The 25414-nt window shown below is 41.9% G+C and overlaps 1 protein-coding gene across 2 annotated transcripts in view; it reads left to right on the forward strand.

The window, feature by feature from the left end:
* VIPR2 (vasoactive intestinal peptide receptor 2) overlaps positions 1-25414 on the forward strand; it is a 129939-nt gene that overhangs the window by 18892 nt on the left and 85633 nt on the right. For both annotated transcript variants that reach the window (XM_081932275.1, XM_081932276.1), the window contains exon 3: positions 20105-20212. In XM_081932275.1, coding sequence (XP_081788401.1) covers positions 20105-20212 — 108 coding nt within the window. The remainder of the gene's footprint in view (positions 1-20104; positions 20213-25414) is intronic.

A 25414-nucleotide genomic window follows, 5' to 3' on the forward strand; every position in this document is an offset into this window, starting at 1 on the left:
ATAGGTTACAAAGAATAATAAAAGAAAAAAATAGAAGAAGAAAACTTAATCCATTCGTTTTAAAGGGCTTGCATAAATTCTATCCATAAAGATAGCATTTAAAAAGTAAGATAACCCACTATCCAAAACCATTCCAAACTTAATTCCGCTGCTTATTTCTTCTGTTCTCCAATTTAAATTAATTTTAAATTTTTTACTCTTTTAAAACAGTAAAAATTCCTCACCAGCTGGAAACACTTTCTCTTTCCGTATCCTTCCGTTTTGGAGTCATCAGTCTAATGGCTGGATATTTTGTTGCCGGCTTGAAGAACTTCTCTTGGATCAATCAGGGACTTTGTGATGTCCCTGAGATCAGCAAGACGTATTCTTCCTGTTCACCGTCTCTGCGGGATAGTTTAGGTCCGATTGGACCACCCAGCGGCAAAAGTATTGGCTGCGGTCTCATAGCATCGAGACCGCATGTCCGTATCGTCGCAACGTTGGCTCCTCCCCAGCTATGAAGCCCTTTGAATACACACTCAAAACTTGTCAACAACTTATTCAAAGGGTGTCTTTCCCCATGGTTGTGCTGCTGTTGTAAAGAGGACCTACAAGGAGTGTCCTTGTACAACCTGAAGGACTTTTATTCCTTAAGAACAAATGTCCTGCATAGCTTTCTTCCCAAAGATGGTGTTTTGTACTATGAAATGAGTCTTACAGAAAAGGAAGTCCTAGTTCTTATTCCAGATAGCTGAGTTTTGAGTGGAAAAGATACCTTCAAAAGTTGTTGCTGCTGATTTAATAACAATAAGCACATTCTTAGCAAGAAAGATGTTTTAAAGGTCAACAATAGCACTTAAAGTGTTGATAAACAATTAGCAGCCAGTGCAGACCTTTCAGTGCAGACAATTGTATTTAATACCTCGTGCCACTTACACAATTTGTCTACTGCGTTTTGCATTAGTTGCAATTTGTGAAAGGTAAAGCACCTTACAATACTTGAGATGGGTTATATCCAAGGCATGTGTAATTGTTGCTAGGTCTGACTAATAAAGGAAGGATCACAGGGGGTTTATTACTGTAGGTGTGTAAATGAGCTTCTTTCTACTGTCTCCACCTGTGAATCTAATGACAACTCTTGGTCACAGAGCATATCTAAACAGCAAAGTTGTTAGGGGAGTACAGTAGGTGAAAAATGCAGAGAACAAAAGACGATGTACGAATTTGGGTATCGTGCGGAAAGCAAAACGATGTGTAACCATAAAAATGGTTGTAAAGTAACTTTAGTTGTATTATTTTTCTCGTAGTTCATACTTTAAAAAAAAAACCTCCTGGGCATATATGTATTCTTCAATTCCTCAACTTCCTTGTCTCCCTGGTGTGATTCCCAACACTAAACGACAATAAATATATTTACACTTTCAAAGCTATTCATGATCAGCAGATGGCATTTTTTTTCAGACTGTTCTGTAACTTTGTTGCCATCTAGTGGCCATCCAGTCATTGCAGGCCAGATGTGGTAACCTTATGAAAACTCCTCCCTTAAAGCTCAATTCTTTCCCAAGGTTCATACATAAAGATGAACAGGTTGGGTCCTTCCAAAGGACAACTTTCTTTTGGATTAACTCAAATATCAACCGCCTATCATTCTATCTGGGAACAAATTCTTTTCATATCAGAGAAAAATTCCTAAAATTTTTATTTATGATGTTTGCAGTATCCTGGGGTCATGTGATCCCTTTTGCGACCATCTGACAAGCAAAGCCAATGGGGAAGTCAGATTCACTTAACAACCCTGTTATCAACTTAACAACTGCAGTGATTCACTTAGCAACTGTGGCAAGAAAGGTTGTAAAATGGGGTAAAATTCACCTTAACAACTGCCTCACTTAGCAACAAAATGTTAGGCTGTGTTCGTAAGTTGATTCAGCAGTTTTATCTGTTGGAGAGTGATGGGAGCTCCAACATACCTAAATAACATCACCACAAATCTGTATATGCTTACTAATAATCCACTTCTCTGGATTTATTAATCAAAGATAAGTGGGCATTAGATTGCTACCTTAGTAGCCTTAAAAGCAATTCGTTGTGACCTGCCAGCAGCCAGCGGAGCTGACAGCAGATTCGGACAGTGAGGAGGTTGGGGAGGAACATGGGCCAGTCCTGGAGTCTGGGGAAGGCTCTTATGCGTCGGAGGCAGAGAGGGGGCCAGAGTTGTATGCCAGTTATCAGCTACCTTCCGAATCAGACATCAGTGAGGCAGACGAGCAGCTGGAGCCTGTTCCCAGTGTGTGCATGCACAGAGTTGCTAGACAAAGGGAACAGCTAATGAACAGGGCTTGACTTGGGAGTAAGGCCACAGGTGGATGATGAATGCCCCTCCCCCCAGGAAATAAAAGAGGAGCGAAAGGGGTGGTGGAGTTTGCAGCAGATAATTAGTTCGCTTAATTGGTTTGTGATTCTCTTGAGGCTCCTTGCCAAGTTTTGCAGATACTGGCCTGTCAGCTTTCCAAGCCAGATAAGGTCTGTGACTCTAAATCCTCCCTCAAAAGGCTTTGATTGATGTCAATGAGCAGAATTCACAGTAAATTAATAAAAGGGTTTTTTGCCAGGGCAAGAAGTTTGCCTCATGCTCATGGGAAGCCTCGGTCAGAACACAATTTGAGGCATAATGTGAATATTCAAATGCTTGGTAACCAACATATATTTATAACAATTGAAGCATTCTGGGATTGTATAATCCCATTTGGAACCTTCCATCTGGTTTCCAACAAGCAAAGTTAATGGGGGAAACCACTTAACAACTGCATGAGTCCTAGCTACTCCAAGAATGACCAGTTTTTCCACAGTACCCAGAGCTGTGCTCTGTGCAGAAGCTTCTCATTAATAACAACAACCCCACTGTTTTTATCAAAATCTGACAACTTCATGGCCTTGCTATAGTCAGGAGCTTGCACAATCTGACATTGACTGAGTGACACATGACCTTGGGACGGGAATTGAAAGCCTGAGACTTTCAAAGCTTTGAAGTTATAAGCATAATTTTGAATGTTAACAGAGTCGTTCTCGACTCTAGGGGGCGGTGCTCATCTCCGTTACAAAGCCGAAGAGCCAGCACTGTCTGAAGATGTCTCCGTGGTCATGTCATGTAAATGCCAAACGCTATTACCTTCCCACCAAGTGGTCCCTATTTTTCTACTTCTGTTTTTACATGCTTTCGGACTGCTAGGTTGGCAGAAGCTGGGACAAGTAACGGGAGCTCACTCCGTTATGGGGTGCTAGGGATTCAAATTGCCGAATTGCCGATCTTTCTGATTGACAAGGTCAGCGTCTTAGCCACTGAGCCACCGCAACCCTTAACAGAGGGTATCAAGGATAATTTAAGAGGAAGGTGCTTTTCTTAATCAGAAAGGACCGTAAGGTTTTTAAAACAGAAGAATACAATGTATATCTTTTTCTTAAATCGGGGAAATTTGGGTAGTATTGTTCTGAAAAAGTATTATAAGATATAGATTCCTTAATAACAGAAAGTATCAAGATAAGAGGTGAGGATTATAAAAGACGGATATCCATCTTTAAAGATGTCCAAAAAAGACATTTCTAGACTTGGAGATTTCCAACATTTCACTTCACATAACACAAAACATATTTTTTTCTTTTGAAAGAAACATTGAAGAGCAATTTATTACAATCTCTTCCATAACAATAACAACCTTATGGCCAAAAGATTCATAACTCTTAATTTGAAACATTTTTTTAAAAGATATTTTTATAACCACAGACTTGATTTTAATGGTCTCTGTTATTCTTTTAAAATTTTACAATGTGTACCATAGTAATTTATAGTGCATGCGGAACTCATAAAATTGAAAGTTGATGTTTATTTTAACTCTTTTTTTTTTGTTAGAAAAAAGAGAAGCTGTTAACAAGCCATTGGTTGTAACTTGATTATCAATCTTAGATTTCAAATCTTGCTTATATTATACGTTAGGTAGCTTTTAATACATAATTATCCAGCTTTTCCTTTATGTTTCTAATACTGCAATAAATTATGTTGATTCAAATGAAGTACCAGTAAAACTATATTTTTCTGTTTTGCAGTCCTACAAGGAAAAAATACTGAAAAATATTCTTAAATTAACATAAAATGTAGGTATTCTTTCAATAGTCATTTGAAATAATCAAGGGTTGATTATTGTTGAACCCAACAATATTAAGTCAAGTGAGAGCTAAGTGGGATTTAACATGATTAGTACTTTACTGCGTCACAACAGGAAATATTCCAGAAGAAGAGATTGGAAATAATGTTTGTTTTATTGCCAAGAAAAGAATATGGCCATGTCTGTGTAGTTGACAGGAGTTTTGCTATATCGTGGAAGTAGAGTATGCTGTAACTTCAACCAAGTGGAAAGTTAGTGGCCTAGGGCCTGGATGTGACCTTCAGAAAGCTTTACTTACTCTTAACCAGCATGATTAGAAGTAAGAAATATTTGATTTCCTACTCCTACTAATGGAACAAAGTAAGTACTTTAGTTTCTATTGGCAAGACAGGTTCTATCTATCTGATAGGTTCTTCATCTCTTTATGTCATGGACTCTGTTGAGAATTTTGGAAGCCTACAAAAACTTGAAGCATCAGGTAAAACGTATGAACTTCTCTGCTAAATTTCAATTAAAAAAGGTAAAGGTATAGGTAAAGGTTCCCCTTGCACATATATGCTAGTCATTCCCAACTCTAGGGGGTGGTGCTCATCTCCGTTACAAAGCCGAAGAGCCAGCGCTGTCCGAAGTCATCTCCATGGTCATGTGGCTGGCATGACTAAACGTCAAAGGCGCACGGAACGCTGTTACCTTCCCACCAAAGTGGCCCCTATTTTTCTACTTACATTTTTACATGCTTTCGAACTGCTAGGTTGGCAGAAGCTGGGACAAGTAATGGGAACTCGTTCCATTACGTGGCCCTAGGGATTTGAACTGTCGACCCTTCTGATTGACAAGTTCAGCGTCTTAGCCTTTGAGCCACCCTTATTGAATGTAGTTTACCTTTCAAGTAAATCACTTTCAGAGAGGGATGTTTAAATATAGAATGCTAGAATATTAAAGATAAAAACATAATTCAAAATATTAGAGGTTAGTAAAAAAAATAAAATTGTAATTTCCCTCCATCCAAGTTTATGGTCTCTCAAATCAGGCTAGGGGAGTTAATCTAATGGCAATAGAACAATGTTCCCATGTGTCACTAGAGAGAAAGTGATGAGATTGGGTGTCAATGTAGATAGGCCAGGTCCCAATGGGCAACTAATATTACTGTGAGACCAAAATATTCACCCATTGCTAAGCTTCATATATGGAAGACAAAGAGTTCAACAAGGATTGGTTTTTAAATGAGCTAAGAATAGGGTCTAATTCTGTCCACTGCAAAACTGAGCAAATCATTGCTTGCTTTTAATATTATTAGCCTTTCCCCCTAATCTTTGAGATTCTGATGTGCTTGCTGAGAACTCACTTAAAACAAAAATATTTTAAACTTAGTGAATAATTTGAAGTCATAATTAATTCCAAATTACTCCTGTTTATTACATTTCTGTAAACACCAAATGCTTAATGTGGCCCTTACTTTTAGAAAATCCAGGTTTGAATTTTAATAACATTTCCATAGAGAAAGGCAGTCTAGAGTTTTAAAATGTCATTAAGGTACAAAATATATGACTTCATTTATAGGTTATTTAAATGCTGCTCTGGATTTCATGCACATTTATATTTGTGTACGAAAAACATGATTCTGTCATTTTGTTTTAAGGGAATTTTTTTTTCTAGTGGAGAGCTTTAATATGCTTCCCTCCAGAAATATATAAACAAGTGTATTACTGATGAAAGAACAAACTGTATTTCATTATTTACCAAGGTCTTGTGCAATTTTTAGCTAAAGCATGTACTCAAAAAAATTCATGTAGTTTCTCCTTATATTTCTCTTGGGGTCTTAAATATACCATATTTATCTTTAAACCATTCTCTAAAGAAAAAAAAAAGTATCTTTCTCTATATTGAATCACAAATGTTGTTAAAAGATGACAAGGTTAGTTTAGCTATATTCACACCATCAAATCCATGAAGCATTTTCTGAATTACGGCTTAACATCTTATTACATGTATCTGAATTAAGTACATGTAATAGCAAAATAGCTATGCATTTTGTATAGCTGAAATAGATTCTCAATCAGTTACCTTCTTATTTTTCTCCCATCCTGATTTATTTCCTTCCTATTTCATGTTTCACAGATCATTATGACCTGATAAATTTAAGATAATTTTCTCTCCCCAAATCAATGGGTCAAATAGCGTAATCAAAGTTTATGTAAGTAAAGATACACGGTTAAATGGATACATATAATATATGGAGTATTTTACAGTATTTCCTTTTATAATTTCTTTGCCACTTTCTGGGATCTGCACACAGATCTTACCTTTGGCAATCTTCGTTAACTTTGATCTAACTGATACCTGTATATGTCATTAGATGTTACAGTAAGAAGCATAGGAGGTTTAGTGTAATTTTTTTTTATTTAGTTGGATCCTAACTTTATCATTTTTGTTAAATTGTTTGTTTTACAAACAATTCAAGGCAGCGGATATATCCAACACACTTTCCTCCTCCAATTTTCCCCACAAAAACAATCCTGAGTCGCAGTGGCACAGGTTAGAATGCAGTACTGCAGGCTACTTCTGCTGACTGCTGTCTGTCTGTAATTTGGCAGATCGAATCTCACCAGGCTCAAGATTGACTCAGCCTTCCATCCTTCCGAGGTGGGTAAAATGAGGACCCAGATTGTTGGGGGCAAGAGGCTGACCCTGTAAACTACTTAGAGAAGACTGCAAAAAGCACTGTGAAGCAGTATAAAAGTCTTAAGTGCTATTGCTATTGCTGAGAGGTGGGCTGGGCTGGGGAAAGAGATGGGGAGGGAGGGATGGTAAGGCAGGATTTGAACGCACAGTCTGGGTAATCGATATAATTTCACTTGCTATGTTTTTTTCTTGGAGATGTTACATATTTGATTCACTTTGATACTTAACATTTTGGATGAAGATATTAGTGTATGTTGTGGAGGTGGTGCATTTTGTCAACAAATGCAGATATTATGTTAAGATTTAAGGTAAAAACCATGCAAAGATCCTAATTAGCTACTTAGAAAGTATATTCATATTAAGAGTTTAATATTGGGATGAAAAACAAATACAGAAGCTAAAGGCTTAGTCTCTGGTGAGCTGTGACTGGATGTAGGACACAATTATTCAGATAATCTGGGTGCATGGCAACCTTGAAGCCCAGAGACCTCTCAATCTCACTCCTGCAATATCAAAAGAGACTAATTAAATAAGTTATGTCTGTTAATTAGAGTCAGTTTTGGAGTCTTGATTATATTGGGAGTTCAGGAATATCCAGAAATGACAGAAGGGGAAGATGCTTTCGCAAGTGTGTCAAAAACTCTGACTCCTATCTCATGTGGTGGTCCCCCTGATGTTAGCCTCCTCCTGAAATCTCCCTTCTGGATCAGCAAAAATTTCACTAATTCTGGCTTGTCACTAGTTCCTCATGAATAGGAAGGTCTCTTCTCTTGTATTGGCAATGCTTTACATACATAATAAGTTTTGGCACACCTTATGTTTCTAGACCCATATATTCTTGATTGAGTCTTGGTCCTAATTCCTTGTTTCTGTTGACTGTTGCCCATTGTCCAGTTACTGACAATGTGAATGTGAAGAAAACCACTTTTCTCAGCAACATCTTTCAGGTATTTTCCCCAAGCAAAGAGGAAATATAAATAGTCACACTTTGCTTTTGAGGCAAACATAAAGACAGAACAATGGAACAAAATACATTATTCATTCTCCTTTACTACTTGTATGAGTTACACATCTGTTAGAGGCAATACTTTTTTTTAACGATCAACATAATTAGGCAAAAATATAGTGTTGTTAGATTTTTACACAAACACACAAGAACTTGCCGGTATACGTACAATTTCAAAAATAGAATTGTGGCATCCTTTCTGAGTTTGGTTGCTTGCTTGCAGACATTTCATTACCTGACTAGGTAACATTATCAAGTCAGCCAGGGTTGATGGGGTGTGTTCTTCTCTTTGTTAATTCTTGATTAGGACATTGCTTTCTGCTTGATTGTTTGCCTGGTGTTAACCTCTGCTTATCTGGGTGTAACTACCAAAGTACTAAGAATAGAATTATCATCTCTTTTGGATTTTTGCATGCCTAAAATCAACTGGGACACCACTGTTTGTGGCCTGAATCCTCTCATGGCAGGATAGATAGAGCAAAGTAAGAATACTACCTTGTGGGTGGGGGGTGGGGGAGAGACAGCTTTGCTGTTGGAATTTGCTGTGGGTAAAGTGGGTAAAAAGAAGACTTAGAGATTCATAGCTTAAAGGTGAAGTGAGTGAATGGAAGTTTATGAAAATATGGACATTCCTATCCTTTCAAGCTATGTATAGAAAGATAGCTGATTTGAACCACACTAAAACACAGCATGCAGAGATTGCTTGTTTTGAGGAGAAACTAACCTGCTGCAATAGTACTCTACAACTTGGCTTTTTCCACAGTATCCCGGTGTATTTTAATATCTGGAATGGGGGATTTAAAATAATAATTCCCTTGCCAAATATTAGGACAAATCTAATCAGAATCATTATGGTTCTGCAAATAGGAAACTGATCCTGAAGCAGGTGGTCTCATGATTTCTCTAATTTCTCAGGTCTCTGAGACTCAGCTTCAGTCTTCAAGATCCAATCTAGAATTCACTGGTTCTTATATTGTCATTATCAAACGATAAATATTTACAATAATGAAAAGATGCTTGGATCCTTCTATTATACTCACAGAGATCATAGAGAGCAGCTGGCAGTGAATGGCAAAAGACTGCCCTGTAATTTCTGTTACTTTTTAAAAACACTCCTCTTTTTTTTAGATGAAAACAAAGTTAATGTGTATAATATAAGGCTGCAGTTTTCTTTCAAGTCAGAATATCTGTAGATTGTAGGAAAGATAAATTTTTCCTTTTCCCATAGAATAGACACAGTGCATTACACAATTTCCAGCTATTTCAGCTATGATTATGCCAGTAATTTCTGGTACATAAGCACCCACAAGTAGCAGGTTCAAATCATCTTCTCAGCAGGGCAAAGAAAATACTTTTATCTTTATTAAATAAATAATAAGAATCCCAAGGCATGCAATAACTATTTAAATTTTGTAAATGAAAATCATAGACAGTATCCCTTATAGAATGTTTGCATGAAACAGAAAAATGCATTTATTATTTCTGGTTTTAATTATTAGGAGAAAACAACAAAAATTGAATGATATTGAAGTTTTTAAAAAAATAATCATGAATAAGATGTAATTTTGTAACTGCTTATATTTGCTGCAAAGGAAACAGGAAGCTTTCTTTTCTTTTTATTCTTTCTTTCTGGATTTCCCCCGCCTCTCCCTCTTTCCTTGCTTCTTTTATTCTTTGTTGGTTTGTGTTCGTTTTTATGTTCTTTGTAAAACCTTCAATAAAACCTATATTAAAAATTATGATTGCAGACATTTATGACCTCTTCTGAGAATTATGAGAAAGTCACTTATAATGTGTGTAAATATTCTCAGGCAGTCAGCAAACGCAAGAAGACCAATACTGTTTGTTTAAATATTCTGAAGATGTTTTCTTATTTATATAGGACAGTGATGGCGAACGTATGGCAGGCATGCCACAGGTGGCACGCGGAGCCGTTTATCAGGGCTCGCGAGGTGCTGCCCTGTCAGCTAGCCAGTGCGCCTGTGCGCTAGCAGCTGAGTTCACCCTTTTTAAAAGCCATTTTTCGCCCTCCCCAGGCTCCAGAGGCTTTATAGGAGCCTGGGGAGGGCGAAAACAGGCTGCCCCCCCCGGATGCCCTCCGGAGGCATCAGGGAAGCCTCCGGACAGTCTCTGAAGCCTTCAGAGCGCTCAAAACGATCCTCTGAGCAAACCGGAAATGACTTCCGGTTTGCTTGGAAGGTTGTTTTGAGTGCTCCGAAGGCGTCAGGGAAGCCTCCGGACAGTCCCTGAAGCCTTCGGAGCTCTTAAAACGACCCTCCGAGCAAACCGGAAGTCACTTCCGGTTTGCTCGGAAGATCGTTTTGAGCACTCCAAAGGCTTCAGGGACTGTCCGGAAGCTTCCCTGATGCCTCCGGAGGGTGTCTGGGGGTGGGGGTGGGGGAGGCTGTTTTCGCCCTCCCCAGGCTCCTATAAAGCCTCTGGAGCCTGGGGAGGGCGGAAAAAAGCATATAAAATGGGGGGTCGCGCCTGTAGTACGTGCATGCGCACTAGGGGTCGCACATTGCATTATGGGTGCGGCACGCCTGCACACAACCCCCCTGCGCTCCCCCCACTTATGGCATGCGAGCCAAAAAAGGTTCGCCATCGCTGATATAGGAGCTTGCTTCATATCAACTGAAGAATTTTATTTCAAAATAAAAAGACACGAGAGAATAAAGCAGAAAGTAGTTTCCTCTGAAAATTTAGGATGGATTAATTTTGTAATTTTGTAACATTTGTATATTTTCAAGATAATTCTTATTTCATCCCATTTACACATCAATAGTAAGTTTTCTTTTGTTTTTAACATTCAAAAACTAAAATGCATTTTGATGCTGACATTTTCTTAATGCATACATGTTGGATGCAATTTTATGTACTCCGAATTGCATATTCAGTATCTTCAATATGCCTAGAACGAGGATTAAGATTTTAAATGTTCTCTAAGGCAGGGGTGTCAAGCTCAAGGCCCGGGGACCTGATCTGGCCTGCAGGGTGCTTAGATCTGGCCTGGGGGGGGGGGGGGCTGTCCTGGAAACAGGGAAGGACCGGCCTGCAGTGCCTCTGTCAATGAAAATGGAGCTTAGGAGGGCTGCTTTTGGAGCTTGGAAGCCCATTTTCATTGGCAGAGCACTTGGGCTGCCAAAAGCAGCCTTGATACGAATAATGTCGAGCTGGCCATGCCCACCCCAAGTTCAAACACAACCCTGATGCGGCCATCAGTGAAATCGAGTTTGACACCCCTGCCCTAAGGCATTGAAAAATTTGTAAACCCAAAAAATAATTGTGTGATGGTTTACACTTTTATTTGGGCAAATGCAAATTGTCAGTTTACATTAAAATGTAAAGGAAACAACTTTATACAAGCAACCCCCCCCCCCAAAAAACCCAAAGGTCATCAATGAATAGCAGAATTTAGAGTCCCTTTTTCCAGTGAGTTTATGGCCCGCCAGACAGCTTGCTATTGTATTTCTAGCCTGCATTTCCTCTAGAAGCTCAAGTCATAAATATTCTTGTCCCGTTATTTTATTCTTATGAGAACACTGTAATCTAAATTATAAGAAATAGAGGTAATCCTCAACTCAATTTGTTTAGTTATTGTTTGACTTTACAACAGCAATGAAACAAGTGACTTATGATTGGTTTTCTCCTTTACGACCATTGCAACAACCTATGGTCAAATGAGTCGAATTAGGGTCTGTGGCAACTGATGTGTATTTATGACAGATGTATTGTCCCAGGGTCATGTGATCACCATTTGTAACCTTCCCAGCCAACTTCCAACAAGCAAAATCAGTGGGAGAAGCCAGATTCACTTAATGACTGCATGAGTCACCTAACAACTGCAGTGATTCACTTAACAACTGTGGCAAAAAGGTTAGAAAGTCAAGCTCACTTAACAGTTGCCTTACTTAGCAACAAAAATGTTAGGCTCGATTGTGGTCGTAAATCAAGAGTTTCCTGTAGTAACTGCTTGACATAGAGGCGTTGTTGAACTTGGGAATTTCACAGCTGATGGAAATTTGAACCTGAATATTCAATTAGAGGTCAACCTACTGACCCATGTACCAAATCCAACCCCCAAATGTCCCATCTGATCCATGACATTGGCAGGATGTGGGGCAGCGTTCAGGAGAGGTCGGGAGACTCTTAAGAGGGTAATGAGCAGCAATAGGGGGCCATAGTGGGAGCCCTCCACAAAAGTCCCAATTTCTCATGTGGCCCCTTGGAAATGTTAATTGCCCACCTCTGGCTTACTGCCTTCTAGAGAACAGAGAGCAAAACAAGTTTTGATTTCATTTAATTTGTGGTGCAGATGTAAAACCATACTAGTCAAGCTTTCCATGCATATTGCTACAAAGGCTTCTGCTGTACATTTCCTCTATCAAATAAATAATTAGATATTAAGTTAAATAATGGAACACAGAAGTTCAAACAAGTTTTGTGGTTGCTATGTAGGACTTACAGTTTTCAGAAACCAGCAAATGTGTCCAATTAACCATAAGCAAAGCTGTTTTTATGCCTTTGATGTACAGACGTATATCACATGGCAAACAATAATTTGATCATTTTCTAATATCGGCTGTTAAATGCACTCTTAACGACTGGAGACAAAATTGGTTCTTTTTGCTTGCAAAGCAGTTTAATTGCTCATACTGAATCAGCGCGCAATCCGTGGGGTCCCCCTGCACTGTTAATTCCTGTTCAAGGAACAGGTGGTAGCCCTGGCTAGGAGGAATTTTGCACAGCTATGTATTGTGTGCCAGTGGTGTCCTTTCCTAAACCACAACAACCACAATCTATTCATGGTTGTTCCTGTTTTAGTCACCTTCTCAGCAGACTACTGCAATACGCATTACATGGGGTTGTCCTGTAGGATCTGGAAGCTACAAATGTACAGAATATAAATACACTTCTTGCTCTCCAGCTGCATTCGTTGCCAGTTTACCTCTGGGTGAGTTCAAAGGGTTCGTTATAAGTTATAAAGACTTTTATGGCATGGGATTGGAGACTTCCTTTCCCTAATTATGCCCACCCCTATCCCATTACTTCTGCAAAAGAAGGACGGTCCACCTGTTAAGGAGTGCCACTGGCCTTTTCTGTCATGGTGCCCATCACTTCAAATATTCCCCCAGAGATTAAACTGGCCCCAATTTTTGTAAGGTTTGGAAGACGTGAGGTGTGGGTCAGGAAATGATTATGAGCCCTATAATGTTGATTTTGTAGATTTGTTATTCCTAGGGTTATTTCTACTTGACTTTAAGTATTGTCTTTCTATTTTTTATGTTCTCATGCCTTTATTTCAATATTGTTAGCAGCTCAGGGTAATGAGTTTGTGATAGTGGCCATAGAAATCAAATGGATGTATAAATGCATATTGGTATGTGGTTGGCTAAGAAGCCAAAATTCGCCTATTCATATTTTGGAAGGTTTTCTCCAGAAGTTATTGAACATGTAGATCTTTAAAAAAAAAAAAGTATGACCTTTTAAAGATGAGGACTATTTTGCTTTTCCTATAACTTAGGAGATGTTAAACTATGCTTCCCCAGTATGGCCAATAGTTGTAATAAATGATTTTCAAAATTATAACTTTTATTCCTTCATATCTCATCTATGACTGGAATGTAGGAAATCTGTATAGCTACTTAATAAAAAAAATATCCAAATATATGACTAAGAAAGGTTCTGAGTTAATAGCATTAGGTTTCACAGCAGAATCATGGTTCACCATAAAGTGCTTTCCATTAGAAGGAATCAGTTAATGTCTAGACAGCAAACAGTATAAATCCATGGAGTTAAGAGATCAAACTAAAACTGCACCAGTCAAAGAGAAATGTATTAAAAGAATGGACTCGTAATCTGTAGATATTGTTGGGGAGATAAACATCTGCTACCAAGCTTCAATTTAGTTGGATTCCTCTTCATTTGAATGGCCAGCCCTTATAAAAATAGGAAGTATTTTGAAAGTAGCTTGAGACACAAGATTTACATATGAATGTCATTAAAAGCTGGGTCCCCATTGATATATAAATAGCTGGTTTGAAAAATTACTTTGAAATTACATGAACATTCATTTCTCTGACAGGAGAGCAGCTGTATAAATATATTTTAACTAATCATTAATATTAAGTTCAAATCATTCTCATTATTAAGAGTCCACCTCAAAAAATTGTTAAGTAGTAACTTTTTTTTAGTAATTTGTAATAAATGATGGTTTCTAGCCCATCGTTTAACATTTCATAATAGTTTTCCTTTCTTTGAAATGCAATCCATTTATTTGAAACAATTCTTTCTGTGCTGGTTTAACAGAGTATTTCTACTTTCTTTAATAAATAATTCTACTTGTTGGGCTTAAATATAAAAATGACATCTATTAATATCACAAGTATCACCATTTCATACTATTAGGTAAACCTAATAAAGAATATTAGTGTTACTATAGAAGTTGGAAAATAATAATAATGCTGACCAACATCTTAGCGTTTCTTACTACATAATCATGCATAACATTGCTTTTTGGTGAATGACAAAGTCAATAACTTTCTGTTTTATTCTTTTCTATTGTAATATAAATTATAATAGGTTGCAAATAAAACTTACTTTCTTGTCTTCAGGCATGGTCATTTATCTTTTGCTTGCCAACACTGAATATCTACTTTTATTTCATCTTTTGGTCTAAGTACGTATTTCCCAACCCTGCAACTTCCAGATGTGAAAACTTCAACTCCCATAACTTCTCAAGCCATCATGTTAATAATTCAGAGGGTTGAAATCCACGTCACTTGGAGTTATCCATGTTGTGAAACATTGTTTTGATCTAGCCCATCCCCGCCTCTTTTAAATAGCAAAGAAACAGATTTATCTTGTCTGATTCAGATTCAGTTTTAGATCTAGATATTTAACCTCTGTGGGATCCCTGTGCTCTCTGAGCTGTGTTGCTTTCTTGCAGACATTTCAGTACTCAACTACATAACATCATCAATGCTAGGATGAGCTGTGGGAAGCATTTGACACCCACATATGAAATCAATAAAAGATTATATTTGCAGCTCAATTCGGAAGTTTGATCTTTGTTGCTCTCTGAGCTTCGTTGTTTCTTGCACATATTTCATTTCCCAACTAGGTAACCTTATTGGTTCTATTCAACCTCTGCTCAGTGTATCATTCTGTACCATTGACCTGAAGTTAGTGTTTGATGCAATTCTAACAGAAAGATTAGGGAGGCATTTTCCTTTGACTTCTTGCTACTTGGGCAAATCATACTGGTCCAAGAAAATATTTACATGCATTTTAAATACACTACCAGTGGAATCCTTGCTGGTCTTATTCCCATCGCACTGAAAGTTTAATATCGCACTGAAAGTTTGACCCATTACTCATAAACTTCTATTTTAATATTATTTACGCTCTATCACATAACACATTTCATGTGTTATTTACACTCTAACAGCAAGTGACACACTGACCCATCCCTACATTATTGTTGATGCCATTCTTTCTGTCTCATGTAGAATTTCAACAAAGTCTCCAAGTCAAGGTAGCCCTTGACTTACAATCAGGGGTTTAATGATCTTCTGAAGTTAGGATGGATTAAAAAAAAACTACTTACAACCTGTTCTCCATAGTGAGGGGGAGGAGTATCCAGACTGGGTTAACCTTGTCCTCTCACTGATTGGACTGAGTCAGATAAGCTCTTTGGGAACGCCCACTGGTCACCAGGTACTACCCAGTTATTGACTCAGTCTACTCACTGGACGGTTGACCATTCTGGATCTCCAGCAAATTTCTACAATTTGAAAGAAAAAAAGACTTGGACCCGCAAATTTTGCCTTCCAGCACTGCGCTTTAGCCTCCCATCTACAAGAAGGACTGCCACAAGCCCTCTGGGGCGGCATGCTGCCCTGGCCACTAAGTGAGACCGGAGTCACTCAGTGAGGACCTTTGCCGGGCAAGCAAGGAAGAGGACACAAGCCTCCTGCGGGCAAATCTCATTGTTATAAACTGACCGAAAGTAGTAATGGAATTATATGTGGAACATATACTACAATGTATAAACTGATTGAAAATATTAATAGAATTAACATGCTGATTATATATGATTATGTATTAATGTTTTATACCCAGATGTACTCTATGAGTTTGGAGGGAGGGGGCGCCTGCCACACTTTGCAACTGCCAAAATTTGTATACCTGTCCATTTACCTTTTCCCTTATAAATGTTTAAAAAACCAACAAAATTCTTTAAAAAAAAAGAAAGAAGGCGGACCTCACCTTGCAGAGGGGTCATCAGGCGGCCACCTGGGCGGTGAAAGCAGCCACCACAGCCTCCTTCATCAACCGATCTTCCTTGCTGTGGCTGCAGGAGCTGCAGCAACGCACACCTATAACAGATGTCCGAGCCCATCAGGACATCAACAAGCTGGTGGCGGCCATCCAGTTTTCTTCGGATGCCACCCTAGCTGCAGCCAAGTTCGCCTCCAGGGCAATCGCTTCTTTGGTGGCTTCCTGCAGACTGCTGTGGCTACGACACTGGCAGGCAGACGTCCGTCACAAGTGGCGATTGGCATCAGCTCCCTTCACAGGAGACGCCCTCTTCGGACCAGCACTGGAGCCATTCCTAATAAGAATAAGGACAAGAGGAAGGTCCTTCCCACCGCCCCGAAGAAGGGCAGCTTCGGAACGGCGCTGTACCCCAGACGCTCCTACTCCTGGGGTCTGGCTCCTTCTTTCGGGGTCAGGACTCCTTTAGGGGATCAGAGGCGGGGTACTCAGGGAACAGGCAGTACCAGGGGAGATTCTCTACCAGGCAGAGATACCCAGACAGGCAACAGAGAAGCAGGCAGCAAAAGCGGCCCTTTCGAGGGGGCTGAGGAGGCGAAGGGGGGCGCTCCTTCCGCAAAAACTAAGTCTAGGTCCAGCTCTCCTCCCATCGGGCGGCGCTTGGCATACTTTGCCAACCGTTGGGACCTCTCCTCCTCCGATCAGTGGCTGCAGGATACCATCAGGCATGGACTTTCGCTAGAGTTTCTGTCCAACCCCCCGAGTTTTTTCTGGATATGTCCGGTCTCTAACAATCCGACCCGGAAGTTGCTGGTGCAGGAGGCCATCCAGCACCTGTTGGAGATTAGGGCCATTCAGCCCGTGCCTCCAGAGCAGCAGGGTCAGGGACACTACTCCATCCTTTTTGTCATCCCTAAGGCTTCGGGGGGCTGGAGGGCAATCCTGGATCTGAAGCACCTGAACCGCTATATCCGATATAGGAGGTTCAAGATGCACTCCCTGCACTCCATATTGGAAGGAGTTAGACAGGTGGACCTTCTAGCATCCATAGACCTCACGGAGGCCTACCTGCACATTCCCATTGCCAGGGAGCACCGTAGATATCTTAGATTCTGCTACCTGGGGCACCATGTTCAGTACCGGGCCCTGCCCTTTGGGCTGTCTTCGGCCCTGAGGTATTCACTAAGGTCATGGCGGCTCTGGCAGCACGCCTGAGACAGGTACCGGTACGCATTAAATGTTACCTAGATGACCTGTTACTACAGTCATCTTCCTTTGAGGGTGCCCTAAGGGACTTAGATATCACCATGGCAGTCCTGAGAGACCACAGGTTCTCGGTGAAAATGGCCAAGAGCCACTTCCACCCCTCTACTAGCCTGATCCACCTAGGGGCCCCAATAGATACCCAGACGGGCATGGTCTATCTGTCGCCAGAAAGACAGATAGCCCTCAGGCAGCTAGCCACCTTGGTAGCCAGGGAGTCAGAGTTTCCTTAGCCATTCTTTCCAAACTGCTGGGTACCATGGTCTCAGCCATCGGCATCGTCCCATGGGCTCGCCTCCACACCAGAGTGGACACCAGCCTGAGTGGGTGGGGTGCACATCTGCAGGCTCAGATGGCGCAAGACACTGGTCTCAGGCGGAGGGGACTCACAGCATCAACTGGCTGGAGCTCAGGGCGGTCCGCCTTGGCCCTCTTACACTTCCATTGCTCAGTCAGGGGCCATCACATATTAGTCCTCACAGACAATATCACCACCAAGGCCCACATAAACAGACAGGGGGTGATCAGATTGAGGGCTCTCATCCAGGAAGCTAGACGGCTGGGGCTGTGGACCGAAAGGAACCTCCGGTCTCTGAGGGCAGAGCACATAGAGGGGGTGGACAACACCAGAGCCGACTGGCTCAGCCAGGCCGAAGTGGACAACATGGAATGGAGGCTGCAGCTGGCGATCTTCGAAGAGGTGGTGGAGCGCTTCGGACGCCCGGAGGTCGACCTCTTCGCCACTCCTCTCAACGCCCAGCTCCCGAGGTTCTTCTCCAGGTACCGGACACAGGGGGCGGAAGGGGCGGACGCTCTCCGGTGCCCCTGGCCCAGGGGTCTACTGTATGCCTTCCTGCGTTTACCCCTGATCCCCAAGGTCATACGGAAAGTACTACAGGAGAGGGCGGAAGTGGTTCTCTTGGCCCCTCACTGGCCCTGCAGGCCATAGTTTGCAGATCTCCAGTCTCTGTCAGTGGAGAGGCCCTGGAGAATTCCCCAGGAGAAGATATCCCTCAGCCAGGGGTCTCTGGAGCACCCAGATCCTCAATGGCTCCAGCTGGCCACCTGGCGCTTGAGCGGAGCATCCTGAGGAAAGACCTCTTCTCCCCCAGGGTGATACAAACCATCCAGGCCGCCCGCAGACCCTCCACGGAGCGCATCTACGGCGCCACATGGCGTGCGTTCTCCTCATGGTGCAGCTCCCGGGGGCACAATCCCATTCAGACCACGGTGCCACAGGTCTTGGAATTTCTCCAGGCGGGCCTGGACAGGGGGCAGGCTCCCAACACGATCAGGAGGCAGGTGTCAGCCATTTCATCAATTCTCCTGTGTGGCAGGAACCAGAGCTTGACTCACCACCCCATGTTCAAGCAATTCTTTAAGGGGGCTTCCAATCTCAAACCGCCCACGGTACATAGGTACCCGTCCTGGGATTTACACAGGGTACTGGATGCTCTGACAGGCACTCTGAGCCTTTAAGCACTGTTTCCCTTAAGTTCCTGACCCTTAAGGTGGCCTTCCTGGTGGCTGTCACCTCCGCCAGAAGGATATCCGAACTGCAAGCGCTGTCCACGAGGGAGGATCTCTGCGTGTTCCACCAGGACAGAGTGGTGTTGCAGTTGGATCTGTCCTTCATCCCCAAGGTGTGCACCTGCTTCCATCGAGCACAGGAACTGATCTTACCCAACTTCTGTCCAGACCCTTCTCACCCATTAGAGAAGAAGTTGCACACTCTGGACGTAAGGAGGGCTCTGAGGATTTACCTCAGGAGAACCAGGCCAAGCAGGAAATCCGAAGCCCTGTTCGTTTCCTTCCAGCCGGGGACTCTGGGAAAAAGGTGACCTCCACAACCATAGACAGGTGGTTGCGATCCTGTATTGCCACGGCATATCAGTCACAGGGCCTGTTCACGCCAGGTCGCATCACTGCTCATTCCACACGGAGCGCAGCCACTTCTATGGCCTGGGCCACGCAGGCTTCCTTGGCCGAAATCTGCAGGGCAGCCACGTTTCCCTTCCCCTTTTGTAAAGAACTATAAACTGGACTCCTTTGCTTCGGCATAGGCCTCTTTTGGCTGCAGGGTGTTGCAAGCGGACCATAGGGCGGGGGCCACGCCTCACCAGGCATGAGTTGGGGGAGGCATGTTACTCAGGGGTTTCCCTCCCTAGGGACGTGTAGGCTTTGGTACGTCCCAGTCTGGATATTCCTCCCCCTCAATATGGAGAAAGGGCGTTGGTACTTACCTGATACACCTCTTCTCATAGTGGGGGAGGAGTATCCAGCCTCTCCCTGACAATGTTATGTTGATAAAGTGTTATGTTGACGGTTTTTTAAGTTATGTTGTTGTTTGATACAATAAAAGATAATATATGTTTTAAGAAGTCTGGAGTGAATGGTACAACGAGTCGGATAGAGTTCTTCGCCGATAACTGGGTAGCACCTGGTGACCAGTGGCCCTTCCCAAAGAGCTTGTCTGACTCAGTCCAATCAGTGAGAGGACAAGGTTAACCCAGTCTGGATACTCCTCCCCCACTATGAGAAGAGGCGTATCAGGTAAGTACCAACGCCCTTTCTCATACACACACATACACCTTGGCACAATCATGCCATTGCATTTTGGACACTAGGCAACTGGCGGCACCACTTTTCATATTGGAGAGTTGCTGGTATTGTTGTTTCTTCTGGAAACATTAATTTGCTCAGCAAGTTGAATGTTTTCTATTTATTTTTCCAGGATGTGTTGGGGTCTGGGATAACATTACCTGCTGGCGTTCTGCAGAAATTGGAGAAACTGTAACAGTCCCTTGTCCGAAAATCTTCAGCAAATTTTTCAGCAAACAAGGTATTTAAAATGTCTTTCTATAATTTGAACTGACATGTATCTTTGATTTCTCTGTGTTTTAAATGTTAGAAAGAATGGTTATTTCATTAGGTGGCATACAGATTGAAAGGAAATGTATCTCACACGTGCCTCTTAAGACGTGTGTTAAGACAATTGCAACCACCATCTCAGCAAGTGCCTGGCACCTCTATTGTTGCAACTTAAGATATTGACTATATCAAGAAAGTAGTCTTGAACAAAGTTAAGGACAATGGAAAGTATTTTATGGCCTTGAAGTTTAATGAAAGGAAATCCTTTTCTCTGATCCTCTGTTGGTTTATAATAAGTTTTTTTTTATTATGAAGATAGGAAGTAGGGGAAATCTAGCAGAGTATTTGAAAGTCAAATTCATTTTCTTGCATGTTTCAAAAGAATCACAAGGAGGCCCTCTAACATGCCCCTTATTTTGAGATCAGATCTGTGCTTCCTTTTTGTCCCTGTATCAGCCACCCCACCATTTCTTTAATTAGGAATGGATGATATATTTGCCAACATGGCTGTCTAGGGGACTCTGGGAGTTGAAGACTGGAGTTGAAGACTATATCTGGAAGTTGCCAGGGTTAACATTGCCCTAAATGGAAAAGGCAGGCACTGATAAACCCCCGCTCCCATATGGGGCCAGACGATAAAGTTTGCCCTCCCTGTCAAGGCATGAAGAGCAAGAGGAAGAGCAGAAGACCGATCAGTATTTGAGGTGGGCATAGATTATCAATCTAGCTTTGTTGAGGATCATTGCAGAGGTGGGTTGTTCCCAGTTCGGCCTGGATCAGGCAGACTGGTAGTGGTGGCAGTGGGAGGCTCCACCCAGACGCAGAAGTGTCGCGCACAAGCACGAGGGAACCGGTAGCGCCGGAATTTGCAACCCACCTCTGGACCATTGGATTGGAATTTATTAAGTCATCTTCAGGAACAACTCTGATCGATGGAGGAGACAAGTAGATTAGGCTGACACATAGGATTGTCCAAAAATCTCTTCCTCAACTTTAGTCCTTCTTCCAGGTTTGGATGAGTCTTTTAAAAAATGAATTTTTATCATTCTTGTGTGTTAGACATGCATTCATTTCCGACTAATAATCTGTCACAGGAACTGAAGCCTTTGATACTCCTGTCACAGGTCATTCAAAATCACTTTAAATAATGGTGTTCAGTAATGAGAGGCTTTTATAGAGACAATTTAATTTAAATTATTTTCCCATCCGGCACATTTATAGCCTCAGATTAGTTGTATCTAAAGCTACATATGTCTGCCAAATGATCTTTAAATGTTAAACAAATTTTTCTGGTCACCGAGTTTCCTTGAATAGTTGTCAAATCCTTAATGACAGACACATCCTCAGAAAATGAAGAGGGAATCAAAATCAGTGTGTGCAATAACCAGACCCTCTCATGACAAGCAAGAAAGAGTTTGCATGGGTGTGATAAATAATGTAATATCAAAGGACTGAGAGTCGAGGAATGTGAGATTGCAAAGAAAAACCTACTGGAGTAATCCATTTGGGAATTATTTTTGTTTCCAAATCAACTTACATCAAAACTCAATTATATGCATACAGTTCTTTAAAATAACAGAGTTGGAAGGGACCTTGGGGGTCTTCTAGTCCAACCCCTTGCTTAGACAGGAAACTCTACACCACTTCAGACAAATGGTTATCCAACATCTTCTTAAAAACTTCCAGTGTTGGAACATTCACAACTTCTGGAGGCAAGATGTTCCACTGATTAATTGTTCTGTCAGAAAATTTCTCCTTCTAAGTTCTAAGTTGCTTCTCTTCTTGATTAGTTTTCACCCATTGCTTCTTGTTCTACCCTCAGTGCCTTGGAGAATAGTTTGACTCCCTCTTCTATGTGGCAGCCCCTGAGATATCGGAACACTGCTATCAAGTCTCCCCTAGTTCTTCTTTTCATTAAACTAGATATACCCAGTTTCTGCAACCGTTCTTCATATGTTTTAGCCTCCAATCCCCTAATCATTGTTGCTCTTCTCTGCACTCTTTCTACAGTCTCCACATCTTTTTTATATCGTGGCAACCAAAACTGAATGCAGTATTCCAAGTATGGCCTTATCAAGGCATTATAAAGTGATATTAACACTTCACGTGATCTTGATTCTATCTCTCTGTTTATGCAGCTTAGAACTCTGTTGGCTTTTTTGGCAGCTGCTGCACACTGCCAGCTCATATTTAAATGCTTGTCCACTAGGACTCCAAGATCCCTCGCACAGTTATTACTATTGAGCAAGGTATCACCTATACTGTACCTGTGCATTTTGTTTTTCTTAAATGTAGAACCTTACTTTTTTAGAAAGTAAAGAAGGGAAGATAAGGGAAGGGAAACTGAACAAAAAGCCTTTTTAGGGCTATTCCCTCCGGCTCTTTCCCCTAAATGTAGAACTAAATGTAGAACCTTACTTTTTTCACCATTGAATTTCTAAATTTCTAAATGTAGAACCTTACTTTTTTCACCATTGAATTTCGTTAGATAGTGCCCAATGTTCAAGTTTGTCAAGATCCTTTTGTATCTTAAGCCTATCTTCTGGAGTGTTGGCTATTCCTGCCAACTTCGTGTCATCTGCAAATTCAATGAGTTTCCCATCTATCCCCTCATCCAAATCATTGATGAAGATGTTGAAGAGTACTGGGCCTAAAACAGAGCCTTGGGGTACTCCACTGCATACTTCCCTTCATGTAGATGCAGTTCCATTGAGGACTACACGTTGAGTGTGGTTGGTCAGCCAACTACGAGTCCATCTGGTGGTTGTGCTGTCTAACCCATATTTTTCTATTTTATCTAGTAGTAGGTTATGGTCTACTTTATCAAATGTCTTACTGAAATAAATTATATTAACAGTATTCCTCTGGTCCACTAATTTTGTCACTTTGTCAAATAATGCAATAAGATTAATCTGGCATGATCTGTTTTTGACAAATCCATGTTGCCTTTTGGTTATTACTTTGCTTCTAGGTGTTCGCTGATTCATTGCTTCATTATCTTTTCCAGAATCTTCCCTGGTATTGAGGTCAGGCTGATAGATTTATAGTTTCCTGGATCTATTTTTTCCCCCCGTTCTTGAAGATGGGAACTACATCAGCTCTTTTCCAGTCTTCTTGCAGTTCCCCAGTGCTCCAGGATCTTTGAAAGATAAAGTTCAGTAGTTCTGAGATATTGCTTGCCAGTTCCTTCAGAACTTTAGGTGTGTAATCCATCTGGCCCTAGTGATTTGAACTTGTCTAGGGTAGACAGGTGTTCACTTACCATTTTCTTCCCTATTTAAACTTGTGTTCCTAATTTGTTTTTTATGTTGCTGTTTTTGATAGGTTGGACTATTTCTTCCCTTTGTGTAAAGACCGATTAAAAAAAACAAGTTAAATAGTTCTGCTTTCTCCATATTGCTTTTCACCTTCTTGCCACTTTCTCCCGGCAATGGACCAATTGTTCTCCCTAGTGGTGGAGGCAACATCCAGGCTGGGTTAACCTTCATCCAATCATATTGAGGATTGAGTCTGGTAACAATATTAAGCTCCGCCCCTGTTGCTAGGTAGACCCAGCTTTCGACTCAGTCCTTCGATGAGGAAGGCTACGTCATCGTTTATCTCCGGTCTAGAAGGCTCATATTTTCAGCTTTCAGAGGTTGTGGATTGTGAGTAATTGAAGTTATTGCAGCAATAATACAGCGCAGAGACCCAGCAGCCCTAAGGTCCTTAGGTGTTTAGTGGGTGAGAGCCTCTAAGCCCTGTCAGGGCGCGAAGGCAAACGTCTGCTGAGGTGACATTTCAAACGTGAACGGCTGTCATCGTTTCGACTGCGCCTTCCCGCCTTACAATCACGCAGGGAATCAGTTTTTCTTTCTAATGGGGTGCTTCGGGAGCTATCCTTCTCCCGGTCTGGACACTAGTGTTACTCTGGGAAATGCTCCGCCGCTCCTGGCAAGCAGTTGAGCGGCGAACGACAGCAGTTTCAAAGTGAGAGGAAAAAAAACTTTTCAAAAAGCAGAACAACTCAAACAGCCATGGAGCAACCCAGAAGGGAAAGTGAAGGTCTTGATTCCGTTCACAGAGCGGGTAAAGAGGCAGCATGCTGTCTTCCCCTAGCAGATAGTTGTCAGAGTGGGCTTCGCGACCGTTTCAAAAGGGCGCGAATCGCCATTTTAAACAGCTGTCAAAGCGCTCGACATGGCGGCCGCCGCTCCAACAAATGCCTCTGCAGCTTCTGACAGACCTGAGGAGGCACTAGCCTCCAGTCCAGCCGAAGTGAGCTTGGTGCTTCAACCCCCCCCCCCCCCGGCAGCCTTCCATATCTGAAGGCAGGGGATCAGCCACCATTAAAAAGAAAAAATCTGCAAAGGCTGCAGCAACTTCAAAAAAGCCAAAAGAAGCCTCCACTTCACGTTACGAGCAACAAAAGGAAAAAGCTCTGGAGCGGATCCACAGGAAAGCAGCCAGTAAAAAGGCTCCTTCTCCACAGACAACTGACAAGTCCCACCAAGCACAGGGGCAGTTGTCATTGTTACTTTCTCCTGGTAACAGGCTGAATAGGGAAGCCCCTCTTAACCCCATTTTCCCAATTGATGTCTCTAATATATGGGGATCATCTCAGGAGCCTCAGTCCTCCTTGCTTGGCAGTGGTGATATGCTGCCACCTACTGTCCAGAGATTGGACATACTTCCCTCAACTTCTGCTGCACCACAACTAGGCCTGGCACCTCCCACGTTCCTACCAAATTTTCAGGAATCATTGCCAGTGCCATTTCTCAGGGCTTCACAGCTGGGTTACAGCAGAGAGAGGTCCTGATACTGAGACAGACGACTGCCACAGTCATGCCAAAGCCAGCGCCAACTCCAGTGGTGCCACTCACACACACCAGGTTGTGTCTGACCAGGAGGAACAAGACAAATCCTCTGAATCAGAGGAAGGAGAGCTCAAAGAGGCTGAGCTTTCCGAAGATAAGGGAAGGGAAACTGAACAAAAAGCCTTTTTAGGGCTATTCCCTCCGGCTCTTTCCCCCTCTTAACTATACAAGGCAAAATCAGCATCAAAGATTGGGACTCAGCAGGCGTCGGCCACTCCCCGGCCAACTACGGTTAGTGCAGAACAGACCCTGTCAGCCGAGACAGTACCCATGCCAAAGCTCTTTGTGGATTTGGTCCAACGGCAGTGGGCATCTCC

The sequence above is a fragment of the Natrix helvetica genome, assembly GCF_964273705.1.
Source record: "Natrix helvetica genome assembly, chromosome: Z".
Taxonomy (NCBI): Eukaryota; Metazoa; Chordata; class Lepidosauria; order Squamata; family Natricidae; genus Natrix; species Natrix helvetica.